A 27163-nucleotide genomic window follows, 5' to 3' on the forward strand; every position below is an offset into this window, starting at 1 on the left:
GGTTCTTCCTCCAAAATAGTCTCTGCAAGCACAAGCTTTGGGAATGTGGCCTTAAACCATTTCTAGTCACAGGACCAACCACTGAGAAGACAAAAGCTTAAAGAAAACAAAGCACTTGGAGCACTCTACTTTGATTTAGCTATAAATGTTGTTTTCCAAACCCACACAACTGCCCAATCATAACTACATAAAACTCAGAGGGCTTTATCCACAGCATGACTAAAGCAGCTATCTAACACTTGAGACTCTGGTGTTACTAGTGTGAGTTAAAAATGCAGCCTTTGCATCCTTCAGTAAATCCAGATGTTGCAAATGTCAGTCTCTTGATTAATTAAAAGCAATTCCAAGTTAAAATGGAACCAGTATTGGAGGATCACTTACACTTGGTTTTGATTTTATCACATACATCAGCTTGCAAGCAGAGGCAATCGATGGAAGTTGAGTTCACATGAAGTTACTAATGCTCCTTCATTCAAAAATGTCTTTGACTTCTTCATGAAGTGCTGATCCTTTCAGGATGATGATTTCACCACATGTGACTACACTTAATGTTTTGGTTCTGCTCTCCTATGACATCTTTCCAGTTATTCCCTGAAACAGATATGATGGTAACAATAATCCTACACCACTTTATCCATGTTTACCAACAAGTCCTACCTGTTGAGCACAAAGTACTTAGATATAAACACCTGGAGAGCAGGCAAGGCCAGCAAGAAGCCTACATTTCTCAAGTTTACTATCCTATTTAATTCCTAGATTAAGGCTTTTTTACAGTAGTTACCTTTTGCTTTCAGAAGAGCAGCTGAGTTTACACAGACAGTTGCCCCTAGTTGCAGTGATGCTTGCAGCAAACAGCCCAGCTGTTACTGCACCACTTCTGCAAATGTTTTCCAGGGAAAATAGCTGACTTTCATCTTTCCTATGCCACTTGTCTGTAGGGACAAGCAATGTAAGTTAGCATGTCTCATTTTGGGAGGTAGTATTAGACAGCTGCCTACTCTAATTTTTATTTATCCAGTATGCATCTGTTTTTCTTATTTAGAGCTCACATACTGATAAGCTCCCACAGTTATTTTATATAAGATTATTCAAAGGAACTTTCCTATGCTCCCATTCCTGTCTTCATCTGCTCTTGTTCTGGATTTTCAGGAAAGTCACTGCAGAATCATAGAATGGTTTGGGCTGGGAGACATGTTCAAGGTCACTCAGTCCAAACCCCCTGCAACAAGCAGGGTCAGCTTCAACTAGATCAGGTTGCTCAGAGCCCAACCCAAACCGAACTTGACTGTCTCCAGGGATGGAGCATCTACCACCTCTCTAGAAAACCTGTTCTAGAGTTTCATCACCCTCAGTATAAAAAATTTCTCCTTTATTTCTAGTCAAACTCTACTCTCTCTCTGTTTAAAAGCATTACCCCTTGTCCTATCACAAGATGCCCTGTTTATCACAAGATGCCCTGTTAAAAAGTCTCTCTCCATATTTCTTCTAAGCCTTTTTCATGGCCAGATTTGCTTGAACAGTCCAAACCTGTTCAACTACCAAAGAGCCTGGTACAATCCACCTGTACTGTGTACATTGCATTTGGCTATGCCAGGTCTTCTAACAACTGTAGAGTACACCAGAGAGCACTGCAAAGCAAAATGTATCTGCTGACATGGGTGACATTGGTTGCTGGAGACAAGCACATCTGCCCTCATTCAGTTATTCTCTGAAGGACAGCCACAGAGACAGCCCTGCTCACTACCACTCTTTCTGCAAGATTTCTCTTAAGCAATAAGACTTAAGTCCAAAATGAAGCACAAATCACAGACCCTAGCTGCTGGAGCAATGTATATGGAAGTTAGTGTATGTGTATTTTACCAGCCTGGACTGAGTGGGACACAGATTTGGATCACTTGTGGCTTAAGTACATCTAGATCCCAACTACAGTTGTTCTGCCCTTCAAATTGACATTCACTTGCACCAGAACCTTGTCCATTGATCAGCAGCAGAGAGCCAATCCATAAAAAGCAATTTTGCCTTGTTTGTAGAAATTAATAATGAGCACTAGTACCGGGAGGTTACTGCCAAAGGGAAAATGAAGATGCACTACTCAAAGGAAGACTGGACTGCAGAAGTCTCTGTGCTCTGAGGAACAGACAGCTCTGCTCTTCCACTGCCACCTGGGTGAGAATGGCTGACCAAAGGCCACTTGGGTGGCTGGAGTGCAAAACTCTGCAGCACCTGCAGGTAAAATGGATAAGGGCAGTAACTCAGAGCCTGCATACAGTTTTCCAAGCCTATTTCTGAGACTTTTTTCTACTGAAAACCCTCTAGAGATTCCTAACTCAATGGCTATTTCAAGACAACCAAACCAAACAAGAAATTAAAACCAAGTTGACTTTGTTTTCATTCTTGGGTATATAATCACAGTGCATAGCTGAGGCAGAAATTGTCTGTTCTGTGTATTTTTCAGCAGCACTGAACAGATTACCTGAGATGAGTAATGCACTTGTCTGCTTTACCTAGTTGTCATAGGAGAAAATATTAATAGCCCACTGCAGTATACAGATTCATTCTTAAAGACTGATCATACGATCAATCTCAAAGAAATTAGCACCTTACAATTCTTTCTGCTTCCAAAGCAATAAAGATTTTCATTAAACTAAAACTCCAAGTTTCATAGTCTGCCACAAGAGAGAACTTGGGTTTGTACAGGAGAACATGACCAGAGCGAGAACTACAAGACCAACCTTGTGATTCAGAACAGTATAAACCAACAGAACCAGAAACGCTGATCTCAAAATGTGTGCAGAGTAGAAGGAGAAAACATTTAAGATAAATCAAATTTATGATCTGCTCTGAAAATATTACAGATAAAATAGTGGATGTTTTCCCAATGGAGCCTAGTGGCTCAGATCATATTTTAAGACCTCAAAAAAGAACGTTTCTTTCTCAAATTACTATTGGCACATGCATAATATTATATAAGCCCCTTTTTGTGGGGCTACTTGAAACACAAAATTCCTTTGGACTCACTTGCCTTAGGTAAATTCACAGTCAAGTGCCTCCTCTGAGAAAAAAAACCCAAACTAATAAAAAAATTAAAGGCACAGTGTATCGATGTACAAGTTGCAGATGAAAGCTAGAAAAATTTGGGGAGAAGAGTCCCTTTAATACAGTGTGTTCAAGCAGGAAATGTACTACCACTACATTTAAGTAAAAGATCAGTCACCTTAATAAGCAACTTGAAAAAAAGAAAGAAAGAAAGAAGAAAGCTCAAACACATAGGCAACAACAAATTTAAACCCATTAACTGTTTTCTCATATCAGTTCTAAAATAGGCTTTAAAAGCATGACCACAATTCTCAGTTGGACAGGATGTTGAGTCTGAGGGGTGTCACAAACCAGGTTTGGGCAAATCCTGAGCCTGCAGAAACTCTCACTGTTGTACTGAATGCAAGATGGCCACTCAGGCAAGTTTAAAATAATCTTATGATGTAAGGAATGTCTATGATAGGTGACCTGAGACTAACCTCCTCTTAATACAGCATAATGATTATTGATTTAAAATTTATCTTAGAGAACTGAGATAGATTTGACTGATATATTTTCTTTTCTAAAAACCATTAGTATTTCCATAAAGTCAGGTTGTAAGATCACAGGTCCTTTGCCATACCTCTGATTGCAGTGTGCAGTACAATAAAACACTTCGCCAAAATACATAAATTTTTAGAGATGTATTTTAATCTACATGTCTATTCATTAGATACTTCTATCAAGTGTCTCTTGGCAGCAACACTATGGAGAAAATTCACGAGAGACCTTTATTAATTAGACCTAAAGAGTCTGATAAAATATTACTATTATTAATACCAGTACAGGAAAAAAAAAAAAAATCCAAATGAGCCAGGTGTCTGAATAATCTCCAATAAATTAAAAAAAAAAAAAAAAAAAAAAAAAAAAGGTAGGTAGATAGATAAATAAATAAATTAAAAGCAAACCTCCAACCACTGGTTCATTCTCTCTATCTCAAAATCAGAAATCCAGTCTCTTGTAAGATCAAGGATCAAGGTACCCAAAATATCATTTTTTAAAAACTACATGCTAACAAGGTTAACATTTTCCTCATGCTCACACACGATTTTTTCTTGTACTGTAAAACTAAAACAAAAAGAGAGCAAAGCATTCTTCAAAGATTCTGGCAAAAATACTGACTTAATCGAGTAATTGGCATTTAAGAGATTACAAATCTGAGCAAAAACTTCGCTACTGCCATCACAGTGAAAATGTAAGTGACTTGGGGTCAACGAAGAAAGAACTTACATTTATTTCACTACTTTGAGATTACTGCAGACATTTGGTAACAAAAAAGTAAAAGATTACTGCAACGCAGTTTTTGACAGATAATATTTCCTGTCGAGACAGAACAGAAAGAACTGTAGAGCTTCACGATTGTAATCATTTCATACATTTCTACCCACAAAGTACTTCTTTAGGCAAAATATTTCACCCCTGCAGCTGCTACCTCTTAGATGTACTGCCACTCTTCATCTTCATCCTCCCACAATCGAAAAGAATAGAATATATGACAAGACAAAGTTTTCAATCTTAAAACAAGAAAGTTTTATACAATATAGCAGGAATAGATGAAAGAATCCCATGTACATTATGAGTTTTCTGCAATTATATCAACAGTAAGATATTATAAATTGCTTCTTTTCTCACACTGGCATTAAAGACATCCAGGCATTTGCAAAACCATGTTATAAAACAAATATGAATTTATATGAGCTTTTGCTAACAGATGTCTCCCAACAGGGGTCAATGACAGGTTGTTCTTCCCCAGCCCAGATTTGCAATCTGTTTTTATCTCATTCAATATCTTACTGTTTCACTGTTCAAAAGAATTATATGTATTTTAAACACCAAGAAACAAGACCAGGTAAGACAAAGGCTTTGTATGAACCTCTAAAGCTGTGGTGGCATTGATCCAAGTTTATCTGCACAGCCTTCATCTGAATGACAGAAGTTTGGGTAAAGTAAAACTGATTGCAAGGGACAACAGATAGATGCTATTCAAAATGGGGTGGATACATCTACGGGAATTAGACACAATTTACGAGGAAACAAGGGACATTAGAACTCTTATGCACATGGCAGGCTTTGTGGGGTTTCTTTGTGGAAATGAGTTTGAGATTTTATTAAAAATAATAATCCAACAGAAGGAGCAGCAGACAAGATTGGAAGGTGATTTTAAGATCTGACAGGTAAGCATGAGAAAGACTTTAAAAATAAAAGCTTTCATCCCTGCAGAAAATTAGCCAGAACAAAATCAAGGCCAGCTTTTGCCACCCTAACTTAAATCTTACAAATTTTCACAAGCTAAAACAGAGAGATACATTACAGATAGATGAAGATGCAAGCAATTATTCCATTTCCACACAGGAAGTTTGCTTACAGCCATCCCAAGTATTGCTTTGTAAGAAGAAACACTCATATACTCCCCTTTAATCAACAGATTTCAACACTCCTGCAACAGTTCTAGAGAATCTCTAGAGTAACTCCAGAAATGGTAAAAACTAATCTAATTTTGAATACAGTGAAAAACAACAGGCAAACTTTTGAAAATAAAAGGCTCACTTAACAAGACATTAGGATTTTTGGTGTCTGTGTATGGCACTGTCTGAACAGGCACTTTCAGTGCTCATGAAGCACTTAGGAAAGTCAGGTGCTCAAAATATTGTCCTCCCACTTTGGAGGAAAAAACAAGAATTCTTGTGCTTGTATCTTGAATTTCTTCTTTTGTAGTTTTGAGCACACTTACAACTTGGCAGATATAACCACTATATTCAAAAGGTTCCTTTGCATCTAATGCTTTCTTAGTCAAATCTGATTCAGCCCACAGAACTTACATATTTTTTCATGTTTCTTTATATGGTTTTTTATATTTTCAAATATTATTTTCACCGTATCTGTATATTTTTTAGCTTTCGGTCAGTGACTGCTGTCAACTTTGCTCACTTCAGGCTCATGGCACTGATCGTGCATCCCCAAGCACTGTGTGACTGCCAACTTCGAGCCCATATTTGTTTTTAAATTAAGAGGAACGAAAGGGTAAGAAAGGATTTTGTTTCACAGAATCACAAAATTAATTAACCTGGAAGAGACCTCTGAGATCTTTGAGTCCAATCTCTGACTGAACACCACCACATCAACTAGACCCTGGCACAAAGTGCCATGTCCAGTGTTTCCTTAAACACCTCCAGGGACAGTGACTCCACCACTTCCTGGGCAGTCCATTCCAATGTCACTAATCATTCCTCTTGTGAAATTCCTTCAAATGTCCAACTTAAAACTCCCCAACTTAAAACACAGGGGGCTATGTTCACTTGTCCTGTCACTTGTTACCCGGGAAAAAAGACCGACCCCCACGTGGCATCAACCTCTTTTCAAGCAGTTGCAGGGAATGATAAAGTCTCCATGAGCCTGCTTTGCTCCAGGGTAAACACCACCTTTACCCTTAAAGCCGCTCCTCTCAGGATTTGTGCTCCAGACCCTTCCCCAGCTCCATTTCCCTCCTCTGGACACGCTGCAGCTCCTCAATGTCCTTCCTGAGCTGAGGGCCCAGAGCTGGATGCAGTGCTTGATGTGCACCCTCACCAGTGCCCAGTGCAGGGGACAATCCCTGCCCTGCTCCTGCTGGCCACACCATTGCTGACACAGGCCAGGGTGACACTGGCCCTCTTGGCCACCTGGCCACACCCTGGCTCATGTTCAGCTGCTGTCCACAAGCACCTCCAGATCCTTTTCCGCTGCGTGAGGCGATGGAATGCCCACGCTCCTGAAGCACGCCCATGCCGGTGTCAGTCACCCCGCCAGCAAGGGGAACAGCGGGCACAGCGAGGCGGTGCCGCTGCTAGGCTGGGGCTGCAGCCCAGCACCGGGCAGGGCCGACAGCGGCGGGCAGGGCCGGCAGCACCGGGCAGGGCCGGCAGCACCGGGCAGGGCCGGTGGCACCGCGCTGCTGCGCCGCGGGCGAAGGGCCCACTGCGGGCGGGGCGGGGGGCGGCGACAGGCAGCACACGGTGCGCGGCTCTAAAGCGAAACAAGCAGCCGCGGCTGAGCCCGGCCGGGAATGGCGGCCAGGCACCCTTCCTCCGGGGCCGAAACCGCCCGAAAAAGGGCTACAGCCCGGCGGAGGAGCCCGGGAGAACGCCCTGTGCGGAGGAGGGTGGCGGGGAGGAGGAAAAGGAAGAAGATGAGGCGGTGGGCAGAGCAAACACGCACCTTCCCCGCGCAGGTCGGGCGGCGGCGGCACGGCCCTGACCCCGGCCGGCTGCGATGGGGGAAGGAGGAGCCGCCGGGGGCTGGGAGGGGCCGGGCCGCCCCCGGGACCCGCGGTGTCCCCGGTGCTCCCGGCCCTGCCGCCCCGCAGCCCGGAGCCCGGGATCTGCCGTGCCCCCGGTGTTCCCGGTGCCCCCGGCCCTGCCGCCCCGCAGCCCGGAGCCCGGGATCTGCCGTGCCCCCGGTGTTCCCGGTGCCCCCGGCCCTGCCGCCCCGCAGCCCGGCCCGGCCGCTGCCGCCCAGCGCCGCGGGCTGAAACCATCACCCGCCTCCAGCGAGTTTTCCAAGGCACCGGCATCTTCCGTGCTGCGAGGCACTGGGGGAAGCTGCCTCCCAAAGAAGTTGTGGATGCTCCATCCCTGGAAATATTCAACGCCAGCTGAGATGGGGCTCTGATCCAGAAGGTGGAAGGTGTTCTTGCCCATGGCAGGAGACTGGAACGAGACAGTTTTTAGGTCTCTTCCAACCCACACCCATCACACCACAATGATGCTGTGATATTTTTATGATTGCACTTCTGTAGGGAATGTGTGATAGTGGTGCAAGGGCACACGGAAAATGGATGAAGCACGAGGAGCCTTTCCTGCTGCCTGCACAGTGGCACTATCCTTCTGAGTATTTCAGAGCACGGCAATTCTTGCTTGTGTAGTTCACTGATGTTCTCCAGCCGTCTAAGAGCCTTCCCTGCCTTCACACTCCTAGGCACTGAGGCAGGGCCATTGCTCCTCAGATGGTGGCCGCCTGCAGAAGTAACACTGCACTCATTTAAATAAAGGTGTGTTTATGAAAGCACTTAGGTAAATGAGTGCAATTTCTTCTGTAGATAAGATCTTAAAATACAAACATGGTTCTTAATCTGCAAACACTTGAATTAAAGCTCTCATTTTATTCTGTTTAAGTCAATGGGACTACCCAGGTGCTTAGAGGTAAGGTTTTTACCATCAAAGCCCTTGGTGCGTTTCCAAAAAGCTGCTGTAGCAGGAAGACATTGAAGAATTTCCCTCTAGTATTCAAGACCATATTCCAATATTCATGAACTTTCTGCCTCAGTGAAATGACTGTTACACTAATGAGCTTCATGGGTGTGTACCTTGAGGAGGGGTTTGGAACACATTATTATAAGATAATGGCTGTTCCTGCCAACCTAACTCCTCCACCTCTGTATTGGAGGTGACTCATTTGTATTTTTTCACTAGTATTTTTCAGTACAGCATCTGAACAGTATGTTTTTGCAGCTGGGATGTGTCCTCTGCAATACAGATCAGGGAGCATACTGGTGGGCTGAAACAACATATTTCTCAAACTGCCACAGTCCTTAAGAGTCTTTTTCCATTGAGGGTAACAAAACAAGTGCTTCAACAGAAATGTTACACAAGGAAAAGGCTGTCAGAGATTTTCCTTTCTGGCTCCTTCTTCGAGGCACATTCTGTATGTTCTTTACATGTAGTACCCTATAAGCTGTAAGCGTCCATCTAGTATTGTATCTCTGCAAAGAGATAATACAGTGATTAATGTGTTAAACATGTCACTGAAAATCATGCAAGAAAATACTATATCCTCGAAGTTTGACTGTTACACCCACAACACCTTGAACTTAACTACTAATATACAGCCTTCCTTTTCACTTTCAGCAAGAGAGAACACAAGGCGTTTTCATGAACAAGCTCATGTAAAACTGTACTTGCAGTATATAAATTTAGGATTTTGGTTGATTCATGAGAGTGATTTTTTTTTTTTTCATTTGCTCTCTTTACAATTAAATAACTTCACCCAACTGGTTTCCCATTAGTTTTTCCTTAATTAGCTTCCTGTGTTAATCCTTCTATACCAAGAAGTTGAAGAGTCAGGCCATCTTTTTTTATCCTTCATCAAATAGTCAGAAGGATGGAGATATCTTGGTGTAGCTGTCATTAATCCCAGGTCAGAAGGTAGAGAACTCACTACTTTAGTCTCCTGCAGTCCTTGCCAGAGGAGTGACAAAAGCAGGTTAAGAGGCATAACAACAAAACCCAGAGCTCAACCCCTCTTCAGCCAGCAACATGCACAAATCTGTTTTTAGATTTGAAACACATCAATACCTGTTTAACCTTGGGAAAGGTATTTCCCTCATACCCATCTCTTATGTGATTGTCTCTATTTTGCATTATTCACTAAATACATAGATATGTTTACAACCTCAGGACTTTTGGATTGCTTGGTTTTCCCTACTCAGGGCTGTAATTGTAAATCTGGGAGAGTCTGGAGTTGGAGAGTCTTGTGATCAGTTTCACAAACTTTGTAGGCTACTATGCTGGGCAAAATCCCAGCCCCACCAATCAGAAATCATCTTTGTCATCCATCTTACATACTCTTTAACTCATAAAGACTATCAAGTGCTTGAAGGTCTCTGTAAGGATGCATCTTTACAAGACTGCTGTGATTATACTGGTAGAAACAGTGTCAGAGTCAAGAACTTGCTATTAAAGAAAGGGATTGGATATATATGAATGTCGAAAATAATCAGAATTATCTGTTTGTAACTAGGTACTTCAAGGAATAAGCTGGTACCTAACTCCTGGAAAGGGGAATTCAACCTAAAAATCAGGACATATGACACTATTTGCTGTTGGATTTTTTTTCACCAATTACACAGCATATGAAGCAACTGTGGAGTGTGCTGTTAGGCACAAAACACTGCCTGAGTGGCTCCTGAATCTCTTCTGATGGACAATTGCTTGGTACAATGTTTCTCCCTGCAAAGAAGGGGGAGTGACATGATGCTACTTCACTGTGCTTTGGTTTTCCACTCCATTTAGACAGCATAGCTGTTGGAGTAGGAACTGCTTTGGTTGTCCTCCAAACTTTATTGAAGTCTCTAAAATGTGACTGTATTAAAATAATAAGAAGAAATCACAAGCATATTCACATACTAATTATTATGCAAAGTAGGGAGGGGGAGGGAAGAAAGTATGAGATTCCTTTGAAAAGCTGCCAGCACAGGTCCAAATACAAAAGGTGTTTGAAGTGGGAGCACATTGTACCAGACTGAAGAATTACCAATATACCAGTTACCCTTGTTTAGGAGTATACTTTCAATTTTCATTTTATGACATTTATTTACTTTAGCATAGCATTTTAAATTTTTTTTTCTCAGTCTCCCGAAAGTCTCCTCTAGGTCCACACTGGATTTTTAGTACCTCTACAAGATGTTTTCTTCATTTAAAATTTTTCTCTGTTGCTTTGCACTGTAGGCAGGTAAAAATGGACTGCTAATTAATGCAAACTTCACCTTTAATTCCCTCTTTTTTTTTTTTTCTTCAGTTAAAGGAGCTGAAAAGAATCACTCGTAAGTTTCAAAGAATAATTTTTTTGAGTTCTTTGTAGAAGTATTTAAGCTTGTCCTAACTTATATGTCTCCATTTATGCAGCCTAGCAGCAAATATATATATTTATATATATATCCTAGTAATGCATAGAACAGGGAAAAAAAACAGGGACATTGTAAAAGAGAAACAGCATGCAGCTCAAAACATATATTTTTCTACACAGGTCTGTTTGTTTTTCTGCTGCTGTTTCAGAGACTTGTTTATTTCAGGTATCAGGATCAGATCATCAGGCAAGAACAGAACATCTGCCAGCAGTGGGCTGGTAGGGGGTGCTTGCTTGGGATGCATCGTAGCTGCAGCCTGGCCAGTGCAATGCAGGTTTACAGTCAGATGTCACCCTTAGTTGCCTCAATTTTCTATTCATTGCTGATATAAGCCAACAAAAGTTGATACAAGCCAACAAAATGAGCCCTGTCCTGCCAAAGTGAAGTCTCCTCTCTGAGTAACACCAGCCAAGATAGCCAGCAGCAAAATGCCACTGTGTATGTGCTCCTGGCAACTGCAAGCCCTTCTGCTGGTACAGCCTCTTGCAGCAAGGGCACACAGCATCTCAAAAAAGCCATGATGAACACACATAAAAACGTCCACAAAGTTCTGGCAGCAAAACTTGGTACTAAAGACATAGTCTGGCAACGTGATTTCTCTTGCAGACTACTACATGTTTTCTTCCTACAGGGGAAATGGGTTTGCCTTATCACAGAGAGAGAGTTTTGGTAAAAATTGGTGGAACATGTTCCCACTTGAATCTCCTTATAAACTGTGTGACTTGTGTTGCCACGGAGGGAAGACAGAGCATGGGCACCTGATGCAAAACCAGACATGCAAGGAACCTTCCCTGCTCATTCCTACAGATTTTCAGTTTTCAGATAACAAATGGTCCAGCAATACACATGGGTCTGCCTCCAGTCCTGTGTTTACAAAGCAAAGGTATTTGGATGTCTGACATAAATTATCATATATTTGCATTAAAAATACATTAAATACTGCTCTAAAGAACTTTCCTTATAATGAACAATTAAATTATAGTTTCTCTCAAGAACTCTCTCCCCTAAGCTAGGTATCTTCATTCTTCTCAGTATTTTAGTGAGGATAAAACCCAGGTTCAACTTACTCAAAATACAAATTTGACTTATTCCAGCCATATTTGTCCCAGACAAATTTAAATCCATTGATAGTTTTAAAGATGCAGATAAAATACTTTATTTCTGGACTTGGCCTGAATTGAACTGTGTCGTGCAGCCCCCCATGCCCATCACTGGAAGTGTTTAAGGCCAGGTTGGATGGGGCTCTGAGTAATCTGGTCTAGTGGAAGAAGTCCCTGCCCGGGGCAGGGGGACAGGACAAAATTATCTTTAAAGTCCCTTCTAACCCAAACCATCCCATGATTCTACAAACACTTTATAATGCTATTACAGGATGTGAACATAAAACCTCCACCTAACAGAGGCAGATGGGAGGCTGGGTAGAAGTGTGACTTCTCTCAGTAAGCTTCAGCCAGCCATTTCACTGGGAAGGGGAGTGCTCTTGGAGTAGCAGATACTAGACAGATGGACAGAAACTGAGTGCTAAAATAGCTTGCTATCATCTGAACAGGCCCAAAAGTGAGGAGTGCTTTATTTTGTGACAGGTTTTGAGCACAGACACAACTCAATGTGTGGATTCATCCTTTGAGACCTAGCTTCACCAATCTCATTCTAGGTTTAACTACAAGACAGGCTGCTCAAATCACGCATTAATCATTTAAACTTTAAAAAAATGTGACTTTGCAAGAGAGTTAATGTGTTACTTCCAAAACTAACTACAGTTTTGGAGTCCTGATCCCCTATGGTATATATTTAGAAGGTGGTGTGATTCCTACTCAAATTTGCAAAGTCTGTCTGATCATGGTTTGAAAGTTTTGATAAACATGCTGAAAAGTGAAAAATTTATAAACTGAAAGATTGTCTAAAAGAATATATTGATTCTTTAAGAACAGGTACAGCATTTCTTAGAAGAGCCAGAGCTGAACAAGTCTATGGAATTTCAGAATCTGCATTAAAAGTCCCATTAGGAAAGGCTAAAGAAAAATTGTAGTTGGCTTTTAGTGACTGAAAGTGTGTTATAAAAAGCATGGACTGGAAGAGAAAAATTTATGATTTCTATTGCTAGAGCTGTTAACAAAAATCAAACCACAAACTGGGAGAAGTCACATGGCTGGGCACCTGTAACCAATTTTTGAGATGATAAAAGCAAACTTTAGACACTTTGACAGCTCTCCTGTGGGTATAATTTTTTTTTCAGTTGGTTTTGTCTTTTTAATAATAAAACCACTTAGAAGCTGAAAAAGGAGAAACCTTCTACTCTTCCTACTTATGGGGAAAAAAGAAGACAGATTGAGACTTGCTGGTTTTGAAGTATTAACAGACATTGTGATTGGAATTACTCAATTCAGTAACTAGCAGAAATGCTTCTGCTAAGTAAGTAAGTTACAATAATTGCATGTGCTTTATAGTCAAAATAGTTTTGCTAATCTTTGTTCTGATGGGCCTAATGTATCTTACAAGAATTGCTAATTTCATGCATTGATAATGAATTCTGAACTTAGATTGAAAAGCAAGTTAAAACACATAAAAACTAAAAACTGAATTAGTTGGTAAATAAATATTTATTTACCCATTTAACAGAATGGAAAAGCTAAAATATAAAAAAATGGAAGTTAAGCTTTGTAATGGTGTAAGTATGAAATCAGTCTGTACTACTTCAGAGCAAAATTCAGTGTAAAGATTAAATAAATTGTGAGTTAACAAGCCATCTTGTTTACCAGCCAATAAAAGTTAATTTTCTTTAGGAAAATATCTGAGCAAATGCAGAACAGGGTGAAGTGATGATTTAAAGACAAGTTTCTAGCTGCTGCTTTGATTGTAGTCAATAATTTTAGCTTACAGTGATTCTCAGGGAAGGTTTTCCTGCGAGATGGAGCTCAGATCATGAAGATTCACTAGAACTGCTCCTGAAGTCTTGGCTCACCAGTATGGACGTGGCACAGTCGCCAGCCTGGCAGGGAGGCAATACAGCAAGGCAGGGTCCTTCATTCAGGCTGTTTGGTGTGAGCAGGAGTGAGCCATTCCCTCTGCCATCTGAGACTTTCCCCAAGTCAGCATTAACTCATCTGGCACTGTGGGCTGGTCCAGAACAAAGCACATGCTCTGCTTCTCTTCCTTTCACAAGAGACTCTTGTGTTAGCTCTGTGGTATTGAAAATTACAGGGATGAATAGTGAAAACTGAACTTTGGGCTGTTTTACATTCTTTCAGTACCATTTAGTGTGATGGTTGTTGACTTCTCCCTGCTGCTATACTTAGAAAGGGGAGTAGGAAGGAGACGAGTGTTAGTATTATGGGTTATGACACAAAAACATCAAAAAGAATGTCTGTTCTCATTTCTCTTTGGTATCCTTTTGGGACCTGCAGTGTTTAGAAAAAGCTCCTATTCCACCACAGGAACTTAGGAAAACGGGTACCAAACTTTGTTTACACTCTAGGACTACATATGGCCATACAAGGTGGGTGGGTAACTAGGACACAGAGCTTTTTCCTCCACTGACCTTAGTTTCCCACCACTAGATAAACTTCAAGTAGGTTGCCTGGTGGAATTATTGTTCCTTATACGTCAGCGCTTGGATTAAACATAGAAAAAATATCAGAAGCTTCCTCTGCATTCAGCAAATAAAAATCCATGGGAAAAAACTGCATAATGCCCCAGAAGAAATCAAAATTAATTAAAGTCACCCCCTACAGAGAACTTGGGCTCTGTTTATTTTCAACGAACTATTACAGGTTTTGCAATATTTTTCTGGAAGTTTTTCACAAACATTCCTACTTCCTCTCATTCCAGGCCAGGGCTGAACTGCCAGGATGGAGAAATTCTTTGGACCTGACCTTTGGTCATGAGAGACACAGGCACCCTGCTCCAGTCAAACTACAGCATTTTACAGATCTGTTACATCTACAGATTTAAAACTGTGATGTGAATGAAAAAACTAAAGAGTTCTGCAAGCTATGCCATAAAAATTTATATTAAAAGAGTCCGGTATAGTGAAAGTATGACATCTTCCAAGCATGGGAAAGGAATGGAAGGTTGCTTCAATAAAGGTTAAAAGGATGTCTTGACTGCAAAGCCCCTGCTGCACATCTCATCCCTTTCTTCTCATCTCCCCTGGACAAGACAACCCAGACCCTTCTAAGTGCAGCACAGCACTCCAATCATTGCCTGCTGCCACCCTCCCAGCAGGATATGCACAGGGTCAACCCTGCAGGTCCTTCACCTGCTTTGCTGTAGCCAAAATTCCAGGGTTGCACCACCAGCAGAAGCTGTGATTGGCAACATCTCTGATGCACTGGGAAGCTGTGTGCATCCAGGAGTGTCTCTCAGTGACACCAGCACCTGCTCGCTCTCCTGCCTTGAGATTCTCTCTGTGAAGGACAATTTCACTGCAATGCTACCAACTCAACTTGTAACTTTCAGTGGAAAACAGGGGCTGTCAGGATGCTTTCTCTTCCTGCCTTCTTTCCACTCACCCCCAATTAATGTTCTAAAGGAGCTCTGTCCCCTCCCCCTCATTCCCACTATAAACTAAACTCAGATACTGCAAGTACACAGAGGGATTTTCAGATTTCCACCCACGTAAGCAGCTACTTGGCACATCTAATGCACATGTGAAATTGGTTCACAGAGGCCAGGGCAGGCACCCACATCTCCATTTCTAGCTCAACTAAGCTTAAATTTTATCATTTATTTGATTTCAAAGCAAAAAACACACAACTTTACTTCACAGAGGAAGAAACCTCAGCAAAGCATCTTTTTTCCCGGTAGGGTTGGGTTACAGCTGCCCCACTCCCACCCACGCAGCTGAACCCAGTGCCTGGTCAGCCTGAGAGCTGTGAGGAAATCAAATGCACATGTCAGCATCCCCCCCTCCTGCTCCAGCCATGAACCATCCCAGAACCAGAAGACATGCCAGGGAATGGTATACTGTCTTTTCTCAGATGAACTGTAGAGCAAAGTCGCATTCGCTCAGCCTGATGAAAGTTTTGGAAAGGGAATACTCTGAAAGCTCCCAGCAAGGAGTTTTCACCCCAAAGTTCAGAGCTCTGGGGTACACAGCCTTTTCTTAAGTGCCACAAAATTAACATTAATGCTCATTAAAAGTGGACAACAAGTATTTCCTTAAAGGAACTTATGCCAGTCTGATTACGTAAGTGCTAATTAACAAATATAACTGATTCTAAGTCTAAAAAACTTGTTATATTATTTCCATCTGTAAGAGTAATAGTTTCTACAGAGAGCTTTTTTCCTTGGATTCCTCCTCCCTTTTCACTTGCTTACTTAAGCAAAATACATAAGTACTCAGCATAATATCATCATCTGCCTCACTCCAATAGTTTTTTATTTAATGTTTATCTGGATACTTTTTTCCTTACAAAAGCTTCCTGTATTCCATATGTTGTTTAAAAACAGTATCTGTCATTTAAGACTACACTTCACCATCATTTCCATACATAGCTCTAAGTAAAAAAAAGGAGCAACTAGTCAAAGTTACAAATATGCTATGTTAGGAGATGCAATAAAAGAATTTTAATTTTAATTTATCCTATTTCAGTGAAGTGCAATGCTCAAAGTGAAGAAAAAGCTCACTAGGCAGCTTGTAAACATGAGCTACAATTCACTCATAAAGCTGGCAAGCAGAGGAACCATGCACTCAACTTCTGAGGTTATTCTGCCATGAATAAAGCAAAGGCGAGAGCCTAAGCTTCCTTCAGCATAAGCTTTACACTAGTTGCATTTGGCTTCTTTTACTAAGACTAAGAGGAAGTAAGGATTTATAACCCAGCGTAAATCAAAGCAAAATGGCATTTTGATAAACACTAGAGGCTATCAATCACAAGGAGACACTGTATCAGATTGCTGAGGAATTCCAGAGCTGCTGCAGTGGCTCCAGCAGAGCAGAGCCAAGGGTCTCCAGGAAAAGCCACGGCCAGCGGAGGGCAGGTGGCGCAGCACCACAGCCTGGCACCCAGACTGCAGCTGCCCAGCAACACCCATGAGCAGCCAGAGTATTGCTAGAACACATCCAGGAAGCAGAGAACAAAAGGGAAAGGAAACTGAAGACCAACTCGTGCTAGGAAGCCTCAGTGTAAGAGACACACATTCGGCTGCCAATTTCTTCTGAACAGCATTGCTGGCACTCGAGTGTCTTCATCACTGCTTTGCAGACTGATGAAAACTGAGCTTATGAGCAAGATGATAGCTCTGTTAGAATTTTTCCCTAATAGTATGATTTGGCACTGAAGACAGAAAGGCAGAGAGATCATGAGATGATAAATCCTATTAACACACCTACTGCATGTTCAAAAGTTTCAGGTTATTGTTGGGGAGGGTGAGAAGACTGCAATATTTCAGGTCCATGTACACAGTTGAAGTATTAAAACTCTTCTGCATGTAACAGAGTGGATAATGAATGTGCAGGGGAAAAAAGGCAAATGGTGAAATAAAAGCTGCAAATTTACCATTGCTTCTGTTTGTAAACAGATGCAGGAGGAACCAGACAAGCATAGTATTTGGTAGTCTGCATAATTACAACAGATGTCTATGTTGGATAAAGTGGCTTGTACAGTAGATATAGAGGCAGAGTCTAACATACATAAATAAAATTAAAATAGCTACTTATTATAAATTTGCTTATGAAGAAGACAGTTTATCTGGTGTTTAATATTTATAGCTATACTTAGAGCAATATTCATTGCACCCTTGAAAGAAATTCAGATCTACTACCTTAAGCAAAGCAGGCTTCAAAAAACTGGATGTCAGACTATACAAATAAAGTATTAGTTTAGGCATAGTAGACTTTATTTTGGCACTTTAACAAATGCTTTATTTTACAGCAGTGGCACAGCATTTGCCAGAAATTTTCTTTTCTTGGCACAGTTATTTCAAGCAGTTATTTTACTAATTGAAGTTCACTAAATATTGCACAAGATATACCTGTTAAATTCTTACCCTGTTTTTACTTGCTGAACTTGTATGGCTTTGAAAAACTTGCCAGTTAAGTATAAGTAAAAAGCAATATATTAAATATTTTAGCACAGGATAGCATTTGTTTGTTCCTAAATGACCACTGAACTTGGGACAGCAACAAATACAAGTTGCACAACTCTTATCCAAAGAGCTACCAGATCTTATTTACAATACATTGCTATTTCCAAAAAGCACTTCAGCTTGACATCCTGAACACCTGTATTTTGGGAATCTCAAAAATAAAAAATGAGGAGGTCAACAGAGCAGAAGACGAAGCCATTTGTCTGTTACAAAGCACAATATAAGGAGGCAGACTATCATCTTCTCCCTCTGTCACTCTATCCAGCACCTATCTAAGGTCTAAGCAACAGAGACTTCTCTCTTCTACTCAGAGTATTTCTTTCTTCTCTTATGAAGATATTCCACTTGTCTCAACTCTTCTGTGGAGTCTGAGCAGAATAAACCAAAATTCTCCAAACGGACAGGGGAAAAAACAACAAATAAGAAACAAATACACACAGTAAATGAACTGGGGTACTCCTTTGAACTGTACAGTAGGGAAAACAACATTTGTAGGAAGAACAGGCCTGTGTCAACACTGCCATTAAACATAACGTAAAAGTCAAATGTCTCACTGCTAATACACCAGATGCAAGACTTAAACATTCCCACTTCTCTCTGCCACCTTAGCAATAAATCTGGTGTGAGGATCACCCTGATCAACAGCCTTTCTTATTTTTTGGTCTGGATTTTCAAGATCTACTAGATCTACTCTGTGACATTAAAACATAAGCAAATAAGACATAAAATGAAAAACATACAAAAGTATATCACAATAGAATTCTCAGTATTAGGCCACATGATTTATTCAGTAGTGTTTATGTTCCCAAATTACAATTATGTCTATCCATGTAAGACTACAAAAGTTACCATTAGAATTGTCTGTGCTTATAAAATACCAACATTTTCTTTTACTGTTATATACTCATTAACACCAGTCTGCAACGAGTCACATATAATCATAGGCACTTCAAAGGCTTTAAAGACGTTTACAACTTAAATGCATTTTTAAAGAACAAAAATTTAAACCTCTACTTGTACCTTCAAATTGCAAATAATTAACAAATACAGTGGCCATAGAAATCTGCAGCAACTTCTCAAAATACTGTTAGAGTCTTTGGGTTTGCTTAGGTTTGTCAGTAGCTTACTACAAATCTTCCTTACAGGAGATTTGTTTAGTAAGAATACGACTATACAGTTTGTAGTAATAATCCAATTTTACACATTAATTTGCTGTTACAAATCTCACTGAAGCTACAGGTAAGCTGAGAAACAATGCAAAGTGTAAAATTGATATTCTGACACTTAAATTTATACAAAATGGAGGTTGAAGTTTACATAGCTGAAAAATTACATTTACACTAAAAGTTACTGTTATCTGAATTATCTGAAGACAAATTGCACCATGACAACTACAAAAAGGCATTTTTTGGAAACAGATAAATTAATGAAATAAAAACTAACTTTTAAGATCAATCTGAGACATGCTGACCAAAATTAAACAACTTTCATTGAACCATAGGATAAAACAATAATTTTCATTATTTTATATTTATGCATAAAGTTTTAAAAATCATTCAGTGAACATCAATGGTTTTATAAAATAATGCTTTGCCACTGTTATTCACAGAACACTGCAAATGTTAAGTTTTAATTTTACATTTTTAAACGAATATGTGAAAAGTTTTAAATACAATGGGGTTTTATCATAAAGGTGCCATAACGGCTCTTTATTGAAAAAAAAAAAAAAAACTTCATTATTCTATGCAAAAGCTTTATTTAAAAAAGTTCAGTGATCTCATAAATAGAGACACTAAATAGGAATTTTACGCATAAAACTCCTTAGTTGGTGCCTTTTGATAGGCAGCACAGGATGGTTTACGTTCACCAAGGTCGTAACTGCCTTCATCCTTCTTTCTCATGCGATACACCAGCAGCAGGATAAGGAAGATTGCAAAAAGAAAACCAATAACTCCGCCAGCAATAACAGCTGTAATCAAAGAAACAGAGATTCACAATATGCCAGTAAAACAAGTTTAGCACCATACTTCTTTTTCATCTCACACAATGAGTTTGCTATTATTTTCAAATTGCAGGAAAGGGCTTCCATTATGCAACTGTCTTCATTATTAGTATGCTGAAATATACTGTCAGAAAGCTTGTTGGCATTCATGAAGGCAATAATTTAAAATGGCATTCCACTTACAAGCCAGAGATCCAACAAACCAGTTTTAAAAAAGTTATTAAAGTTTTTTCAAAACTTCAACTAAGAAGACCACTAGTACTGCCAGAGCATAAAACTGTCTTTCAAGCTCATTTCAACAGTTACATTTTCAACTTCAAAAGATTTTGTTACCCTAGCTAAGAAATGGGCTTTTACTTTTCTCTGTCAGCCTTGACTCTGACTCCATGCTGAAATAAACTTCCTACTGATCAATAATAGGAGAGAACACTTCATGCAGTTGTTTGTGAAATATATCAACTCCCAACCAGACTTCAAGAGGAAACCCACATGCTTCCACTGATGTGGATTTAAGGCTGTTTCATAAATTGATGCTCACAGGAAGATGTGGTCCAAAACTATGTGACTCTCATGGCTTCCCACTCCCCTTCCAAATACATGGGGGGAAAGTATACCTGTAAACACAGTCCTTAGGCCAAAAAAAAAATCTCACAGGTAGTGCAAACACTGGTGGCCAGCTTGTGCCTCCCTGGGTTATGTATAGAAATACATCCTCTTTATCTTCAGGGATCCCTGTACCCTAATGGATTGTCCTTGATCCATCCCTTTCCATCCACTTATGCTTGTCATGAGATCCTCCCAAGCAGTGTTCATCTGTACCAGATGGACCAGACAGCAATGTGCTCTTAGGAGGTGAGAAACACATTTCTTCATTACAAGCATCAATCAAATTCCAACTCCTTTTCTGAGCTGTGAAAGCCCCAGATACTCAGCTGGCAGTGTTCAACTTGTGGGCATCAAATCAATTAGCAATGGAAGTTGTTATTAAATATTTCCCCAAATATGCCAAATTTATTCTCATCAAATCAACCACTGGCTACCACTATGAATGTGCTTAGTACTAATGTGTTTAATAGTATAAGTCTGCCAAGAAAACTCAAATACTGAGTTTGCATTATTTGATACGGATTGTCTCTGTTTTCTGTTTTATTTCTGGTGAGATAGACCTTGGCAAACACTGCCTCACCTGCCAGAACTTCTGTCCTCTGGAAGAGGTTTTCTGAATGCTTCTGAGTGAACACGTCGGTGTCATCCCCTGGCTCATCACTCTTTTTCTTGGCATCCATCTCAGGCCTTTCCTCTTTATCAATTTCTTCAGGTGACTGTGGCACAAAAAAGAAAACTGAGCACTGCTTACAGAGAGGGCAGACCACAAGTTGGCACAGTCACTGCCTGCCGTGGGCAGTCACGTAGCTGTGGCTCCAAGTACACACTACACAATACCAACACAACACACAGGAAGCTTTTAGAGCACAGAAAGCTGGTCTAGACATTGTAATTGGATCTATTTGTTGTCATCATGTCAGAATGAAAAACACTGCCCATAAGTTTAAAACCTCCGAAAGTACATTTAGCTAACAGCTCTTAATATTGTCTGTGTTAATCAGAGTAACAGCCTCTGAATGAAATAACAACTCTGAAATTGCACATCAGATATGTTAAATGCAGAACACCTTTGAGGGTAACTTAGACAGTATTACCTATGATGGTAGAAGGAAATACTAAAATACTAAACAGAACCTGCTGAGTGTTCAAACTACAGCCAAACCATACAGCATTCTCCTTTGAGAAGGGAAGTTTAACACTCAATTTTTGAATAACTCTTTGAGAAATGTAAAAATCGTCCAGCTCAGACTCAAAGGTATCTTGAAAAACTGTCTAGTGCATCATGACACATTATTTTGCATCTCTCCTCTCATGTGAAATCCACATGTTGCCATAGAGACTTTCTAGCAGGAATGAAAACAAACAACTCTGTAGTCACTTAACAGGCTATAGTAGTAAGCAAAGTTTGTGGGTGCTCTTTAATCTATATAAAGAGAAGACTTAGCACCCAACCATCAAGAATGTGCAGTGGAATAATTTTAAATGGTCTTGGTCTCCAGCCACGCACCTTTGTTTGTGCAGGAACCTTGGTCTGCATTTTCACTGTGGTGGTCTCAGCCCTGGATGCATCACTAGTTGTCGGCAGCTTTGGAACTGTTCTGGATGTTGTCATCACTGCACTATCCTCATCTTCCTCAGCACCTGGAGACAAGATGTAACACTTCATTGACTTGTGAAATTCTTTCAGAACAGTTACATTTTTTATTATGACACCAAGGTAGAGGTGGTTGCACAGCCCACCCTAGGCAAGGGTAGATAACAACGCCTGCTAAGATAAAGATGTGAATGCAAACAGTGCACCCAAACTCTCAGGGGGATACTTGCTCCAAGTGATCCCAAATAAAAGGAAGGGAGTGCATCAGCTGGAATAAGTAGCAACCAGGAAACTACCATAATACTTTTCAAACAGAAGAACCCTTCCTTAAAAGAGGTATGAAAAACGCTTTAACCCTTGCAATAGGGGCAGAAAGTCTGGAATGAAAGCAGCAGCCACCAGGCCTGTGTGACATGGGCAGACCCAATGCCATGGGCTCTGATGAGGTCCCACATCATCAGGGAAATGCTGGAGCTTGGCAGTGCCACCCCCCACCCTGTGGCTACCCTCAGCAGCTACCCCCAGCTTCCCCAGAGCCACCATGGGCACCCCTGGAACCCACACCCTGGGGCGCAGCCTCCTCCTGGGCGTGGCAGGAGGGCTGGGGGGGCCCAGGCTCATCTGGGGTACCCAAGTCTCCTACAGCAAGGGTGTATGGACAGGGGGCCCTGTACACTCAGATAAAGGGAGCTCACACACCCATGGCCTGTGAGACAGTGCCTGTGTGCACATGGCACACACTGCATCAGTTACAGAAAGTGACTCAGAAATTTGTAGCTGCTTGTTACCATTTTATAAATGGTAGGTATTGTGGTTGTCTGTTGTGCTGTTGATATTAAGCCTAAAATTATAGTTCAGTGATTGCTAGTTAATGACATACCATAAATAAATGAATATACTTCTTTATCTTTATTTAAACCGTATGAACTGAGCAGTTTTGCTTGTCCCATATTGCTTCAACAACAAAAATTCTCTTCTAGAGCACATCTGTTGAATTCTAAAAAACTAAGCAGTTTCTATCTACAGGAAGATTACTACTACTTTATGGTTCAGTCATTAGGAATTCACATGGTTTTAAACTCCACATAATTCAGAAGCCCTTTTCTTTTGAACTGAGTAAGAGGACAAAAAACTCCCTAAAGATTACCTTAAATTTAATTTCCTTCTCATTCAAAGCCTTGCTGGAGTATGAAGGCTCCTTTAGAATAAGGTAATGGACATGTCTAATAAATATCCTTTAGTGATAGTGAAAGGAAGAAGACACAGGAAAGAGACTAAATTATTAGCAAGGCCTGAAAGAGGAAAAAAGAATCGACCCATTCTTGGACCACTCCTTAGGAATCTCAATGTGCTCTGCTTGTTACAGGCACCGGTTACCCAAGTAACCCTTGGGTAATAAATCTACCAAATGTGCATAAGAATTGTTCCTAACAAATAAAATGCTCCTACAACAGAATAGCAGGACTCAGTCATTCTGAAGTGATTTTTTAATTTGTTTTTTTTTTTAAAGAAAGAAGACAGGCTGAAAATATGAGCACAACAATGATGTTTTGAAGTCATGATCAAGAATTACAATCATTTTGCATTTAAAGAAGGGGCATTAACAAGACAACAACTAAAACAATCTCTGTATGGTAGAAAAAAAAAATTTAGAATCATTAAAAAAAGATACTGACACAGAATAATACTGGGAAAAAAACTTCCAGAGATACCAAAATGACAAATTCTAGAATGAAGACCTCACAACAAGAATCAGGTATTTTCCTGAAATGCAACTCAAAGATCAAAAAAAACCAACAAAAACAGAGGTGTGGAAAGGCATCCAACAGGAAAAAATTTCTGGCTTTGACTCAAGAGTTTTCTTTGAGAAATAATGGCTCACTGGATAGCTCAACGTACTTTACCTTCTGAAGTTTCTCCATATAACACAAAGCTTTTACAGACAAGGAAATTAAAATTGATTATCAGATTAGAGATCTCATAAAACACATCTTCAGAGTACAAAAATATATTTTCTTCTTTTTATGAAATGACAATCCCACTTAATCACAACTGCTCCTCCAAATTCTTAAATGCCATCTTTGCTTCAGGCACTAGTTGTGTCTGCCAGACATAATGGAGAGCATTACAGTCTGAGCCTCTTTGGCTAAGGAGATGCAGATCCACGTTCTCTCAACAAATGGGTGACTATCATTTATAAACTTATCATTTAGGCCTGATTTGGGTACTGGCTAAGACACATCCCCCATGGCTCCTCCTTGCTAATTAGCTCTATCTAAACAGGTCTCTGCTTGGCATGGAATAGATTTAAACAAGGAGAAGACACTTCCCTTGCTAAACTGACAGTTGTATTTTTGGAATTACCTGTAAATAGGACTGAAGGACAAAAAAAAAAAAAAACACTCACTAGTCCTCTCCAGAACATAGCAACAGCTTTTCCCATAGTATCATGTTCCCTAAAAAGCACAAAAAAAGAGCATCACCAAATCCAAGTAAGATTGGAAAGAAAAAGCCTACAGTGTCATGAGTGTGCCTTCCAAGCAGGTTGTTAAAAGGAATACTGTGAAACAGCTGGAGTGTAAGAACTTACTTCTTCCTCTGGAAAATATCACTGTTTCTATAGCTGGTTTCTGGGTTTGGTGAGCTTAGGTTATGGTGCTGGCTATTCTCTGTCGTGAGTCTCCACCACAAAAACCCTGCAGTAATTAAACCCACAGCCAACTCTCTGATAGAGCTGAGAGATCTCAACCATCACACACCATCTTTTACCCACTGTAACTTCTTCAGGATGTCCAAATGCTGTCTTCACAGTGGTCAAAATACCTCTAAATTGTGCTGTAGTATTGGAAATATCTAATATAATCCTCAGTGACGTGTATATCAGCCACCCTTGGATGACAGGAATGTGAATACTTTTTAACACTCTTAGTGCTTGAGGAAATTTGTCAGGAAATCAAGATTGTGCCACCTTAAATTACTGCATAGAAAACAGAAATTACTGTACAGATAGCAGCATTTTTTTGTAGAAAAAAGCCCACAGTAGTCAGCAGTCTGACTTGCAAAGCAGCCAGTGATTAACACCTCCTATAAAAAAATCCAATCACTTCACTCTATCTTTTGGCACCTGATTTGTCTGCTGTTACACATCACATTCTGGGAGTACCACCACCACAAGCAAATCTGTGATAAGGTGGGCACACACAAAACCAGCATCCTTTTCACACCTCCCATCTCTATCAGCAGTGTGACACACATCAAAATTACATATTTTTAGCTGAGTTATCTCACCTCCATTCACTGAACAGTCCCCAATGCAACCCTTCATCAAAGGAGTGTTAGGCACCCAGAGATGATACCATAAACATAATTCTATGCCCTGCCAGGGAACTGCTAAAATAAATTGAGACAGTGCAACGATGTCACATCTCTGATAGCTCTCACACAAGGAAGAAAAAACAAACCCACAAAACTTGAAGGAGGATTAAAAGGAATAGTCCTAACTATACTGAAGTGTAAGATTCTGTCCACCACATCAAAACCACACTTTCAAACAGTATCACAGTAGATTTTTATGTCAGAAGACCTGGAGAACCAGGCAGTCAATGTCATGAAGCATGCCTGGGGCTGGTTTAGCATGTGGACAGAACAAGTTCTTGTTCCAAGCCAATCTGAAAGGCACTTAGGAGTGGGACTGAAGGAAATGGAAGATGAATCCTTGCTGTATTGCCTGCACCATGGCAGGGAAGGTGAGCCTGCTGGGCACACAGCTGCACGGGCCAGGAGCACCCAGCGCCAGCCCTGGAGCTGTGCTGGCTCCTGTGCAGCACCCAGGAGCTTCCCCAGCCCCCTGACCATGGCACACAGACCCCCAGCCACATCACCCCCTGCCCCAAGCCCCACACCCTGCTGCCACAGCACTCCCAAACTTTCTGCTGGCCCTGGAGAGCAACATCAGCTTCCCTCTGTCAAGAGCCAAAGCAGATCTGCTCTCTGCTCTTGTGTTTCTTGAAGAAGCTCCAACCCCACCACAACCCTCCTCCCAGAACAGTCCTCAGCCACCATGTCAGAATAGACATCTTTCATCCTGAGCCAATGTTCTCAACTCAAACTGCTATTGACTGAGAAATGTTAGGCTGGGGAAGAGAAGAAGGGGAAGGAAAAATTTGCATGATTTTCTGATAGATATTACCAAGAGTAATTTTAGAGAAGACATAAGAACAAAATGGACAGTTTTTCAAAGAACTTGCAGATAAATCTGACAGAGATGGTACTTTTCCTTAACATAATGGGTAGTCATGCTGCTTAGCAGCTACTTTCACTTATCTCCAAGACCAACACTCTATTAAATTTATGCTAGATGAAAAAGTAGCAATAATTATAAAAGCATTTCAAATTGTATATAGGCTGGAAAATTATTTTTGCTTTGTATTAATATGATATATAAAACACCATTGCTAAGAACAGTGATGATAGACTGAAGTATCTCTTCAGAGATGAAGACTTCAAGAAGGAAACAATGGACTAATTAAATCACTATGGATATTCTGCTGTTGATATAGGACAACCAGAAGGCAGGCATGACTTCTCTGGAAATTGTTGACCCATGGATTCAGATGAAATAATGGGGCAAATGCACAACAAGTATCTGAATGTACACCAAAAAAAACAAAAAAGGCTATGAAGGGAAAGAAAAGAAAAAACCAGAACACCAATCACCTTTGCTACTCCTTACAAAAAGCCCTCAGCCAATTTCTAGTTTGAAATGTGTCATTCCTACAGTGACATTTGTCCATGTTAATACTGCTTGAAGACCTGCAAGGGCATTAATGGTGGTGCTGACAATTCCTGTTTATCTCCACAGGCCTGATGGCAGCTAACAATTTTCACAGCAAAGAAAGGAGTCAGCAGTGTTGTCATCTTGGATCTGTTTGCTTGGACTATGCTTGCTACATAGCAAGAAAACCACTCTTGAGTGTGAAGGCTCTTCCTGCTAGAAACATTACATTACATCACTGAGTATCAAAGTAAAGAGAGAGAGACTGAACACAATATGAGAAACATTGATCAATGGTACATCTGCAGGACACTTTCAATAGAAAACAGAGAGCACTAAGCATAGGTGGAGTAGGGTGGAGAG

At 40.6% G+C, this 27163-nt stretch overlaps 2 protein-coding genes across 3 annotated transcripts in view; both read right to left on the reverse strand.

Moving 5' to 3' along the window:
- Positions 1–7340, reverse strand: part of CPQ (carboxypeptidase Q) — a 147555-nt gene extending 140215 nt beyond the window's left edge. The window contains exon 1 of the mRNA XM_056484106.1: positions 7270–7340. The gene's annotated coding sequence lies outside the window, so the exon portion shown is untranslated. The remainder of the gene's footprint in view (positions 1–7269) is intronic.
- Positions 7341–17546: 10206 nt separating this feature from the next.
- SDC2 (syndecan 2) overlaps positions 17547–27163 on the reverse strand; it is a 59716-nt gene continuing 50099 nt past the window's right edge. For both annotated transcript variants that reach the window (XM_056483801.1, XM_056483802.1), the window contains exons 3-5: positions 21940–22073; positions 21013–21148; positions 17547–19793 (exon numbers count right to left, since the gene is read on the reverse strand). In XM_056483801.1, coding sequence (XP_056339776.1) covers positions 19630–19793; positions 21013–21148; positions 21940–22073 — 434 coding nt within the window. In that variant the 3' untranslated portion in view covers positions 17547–19629. The remainder of the gene's footprint in view (positions 19794–21012; positions 21149–21939; positions 22074–27163) is intronic.

This window comes from Oenanthe melanoleuca, chromosome 2, assembly GCF_029582105.1.
Source record: "Oenanthe melanoleuca isolate GR-GAL-2019-014 chromosome 2, OMel1.0, whole genome shotgun sequence".
In the NCBI taxonomy this organism is placed as follows: Eukaryota; Metazoa; Chordata; class Aves; order Passeriformes; family Muscicapidae; genus Oenanthe; species Oenanthe melanoleuca.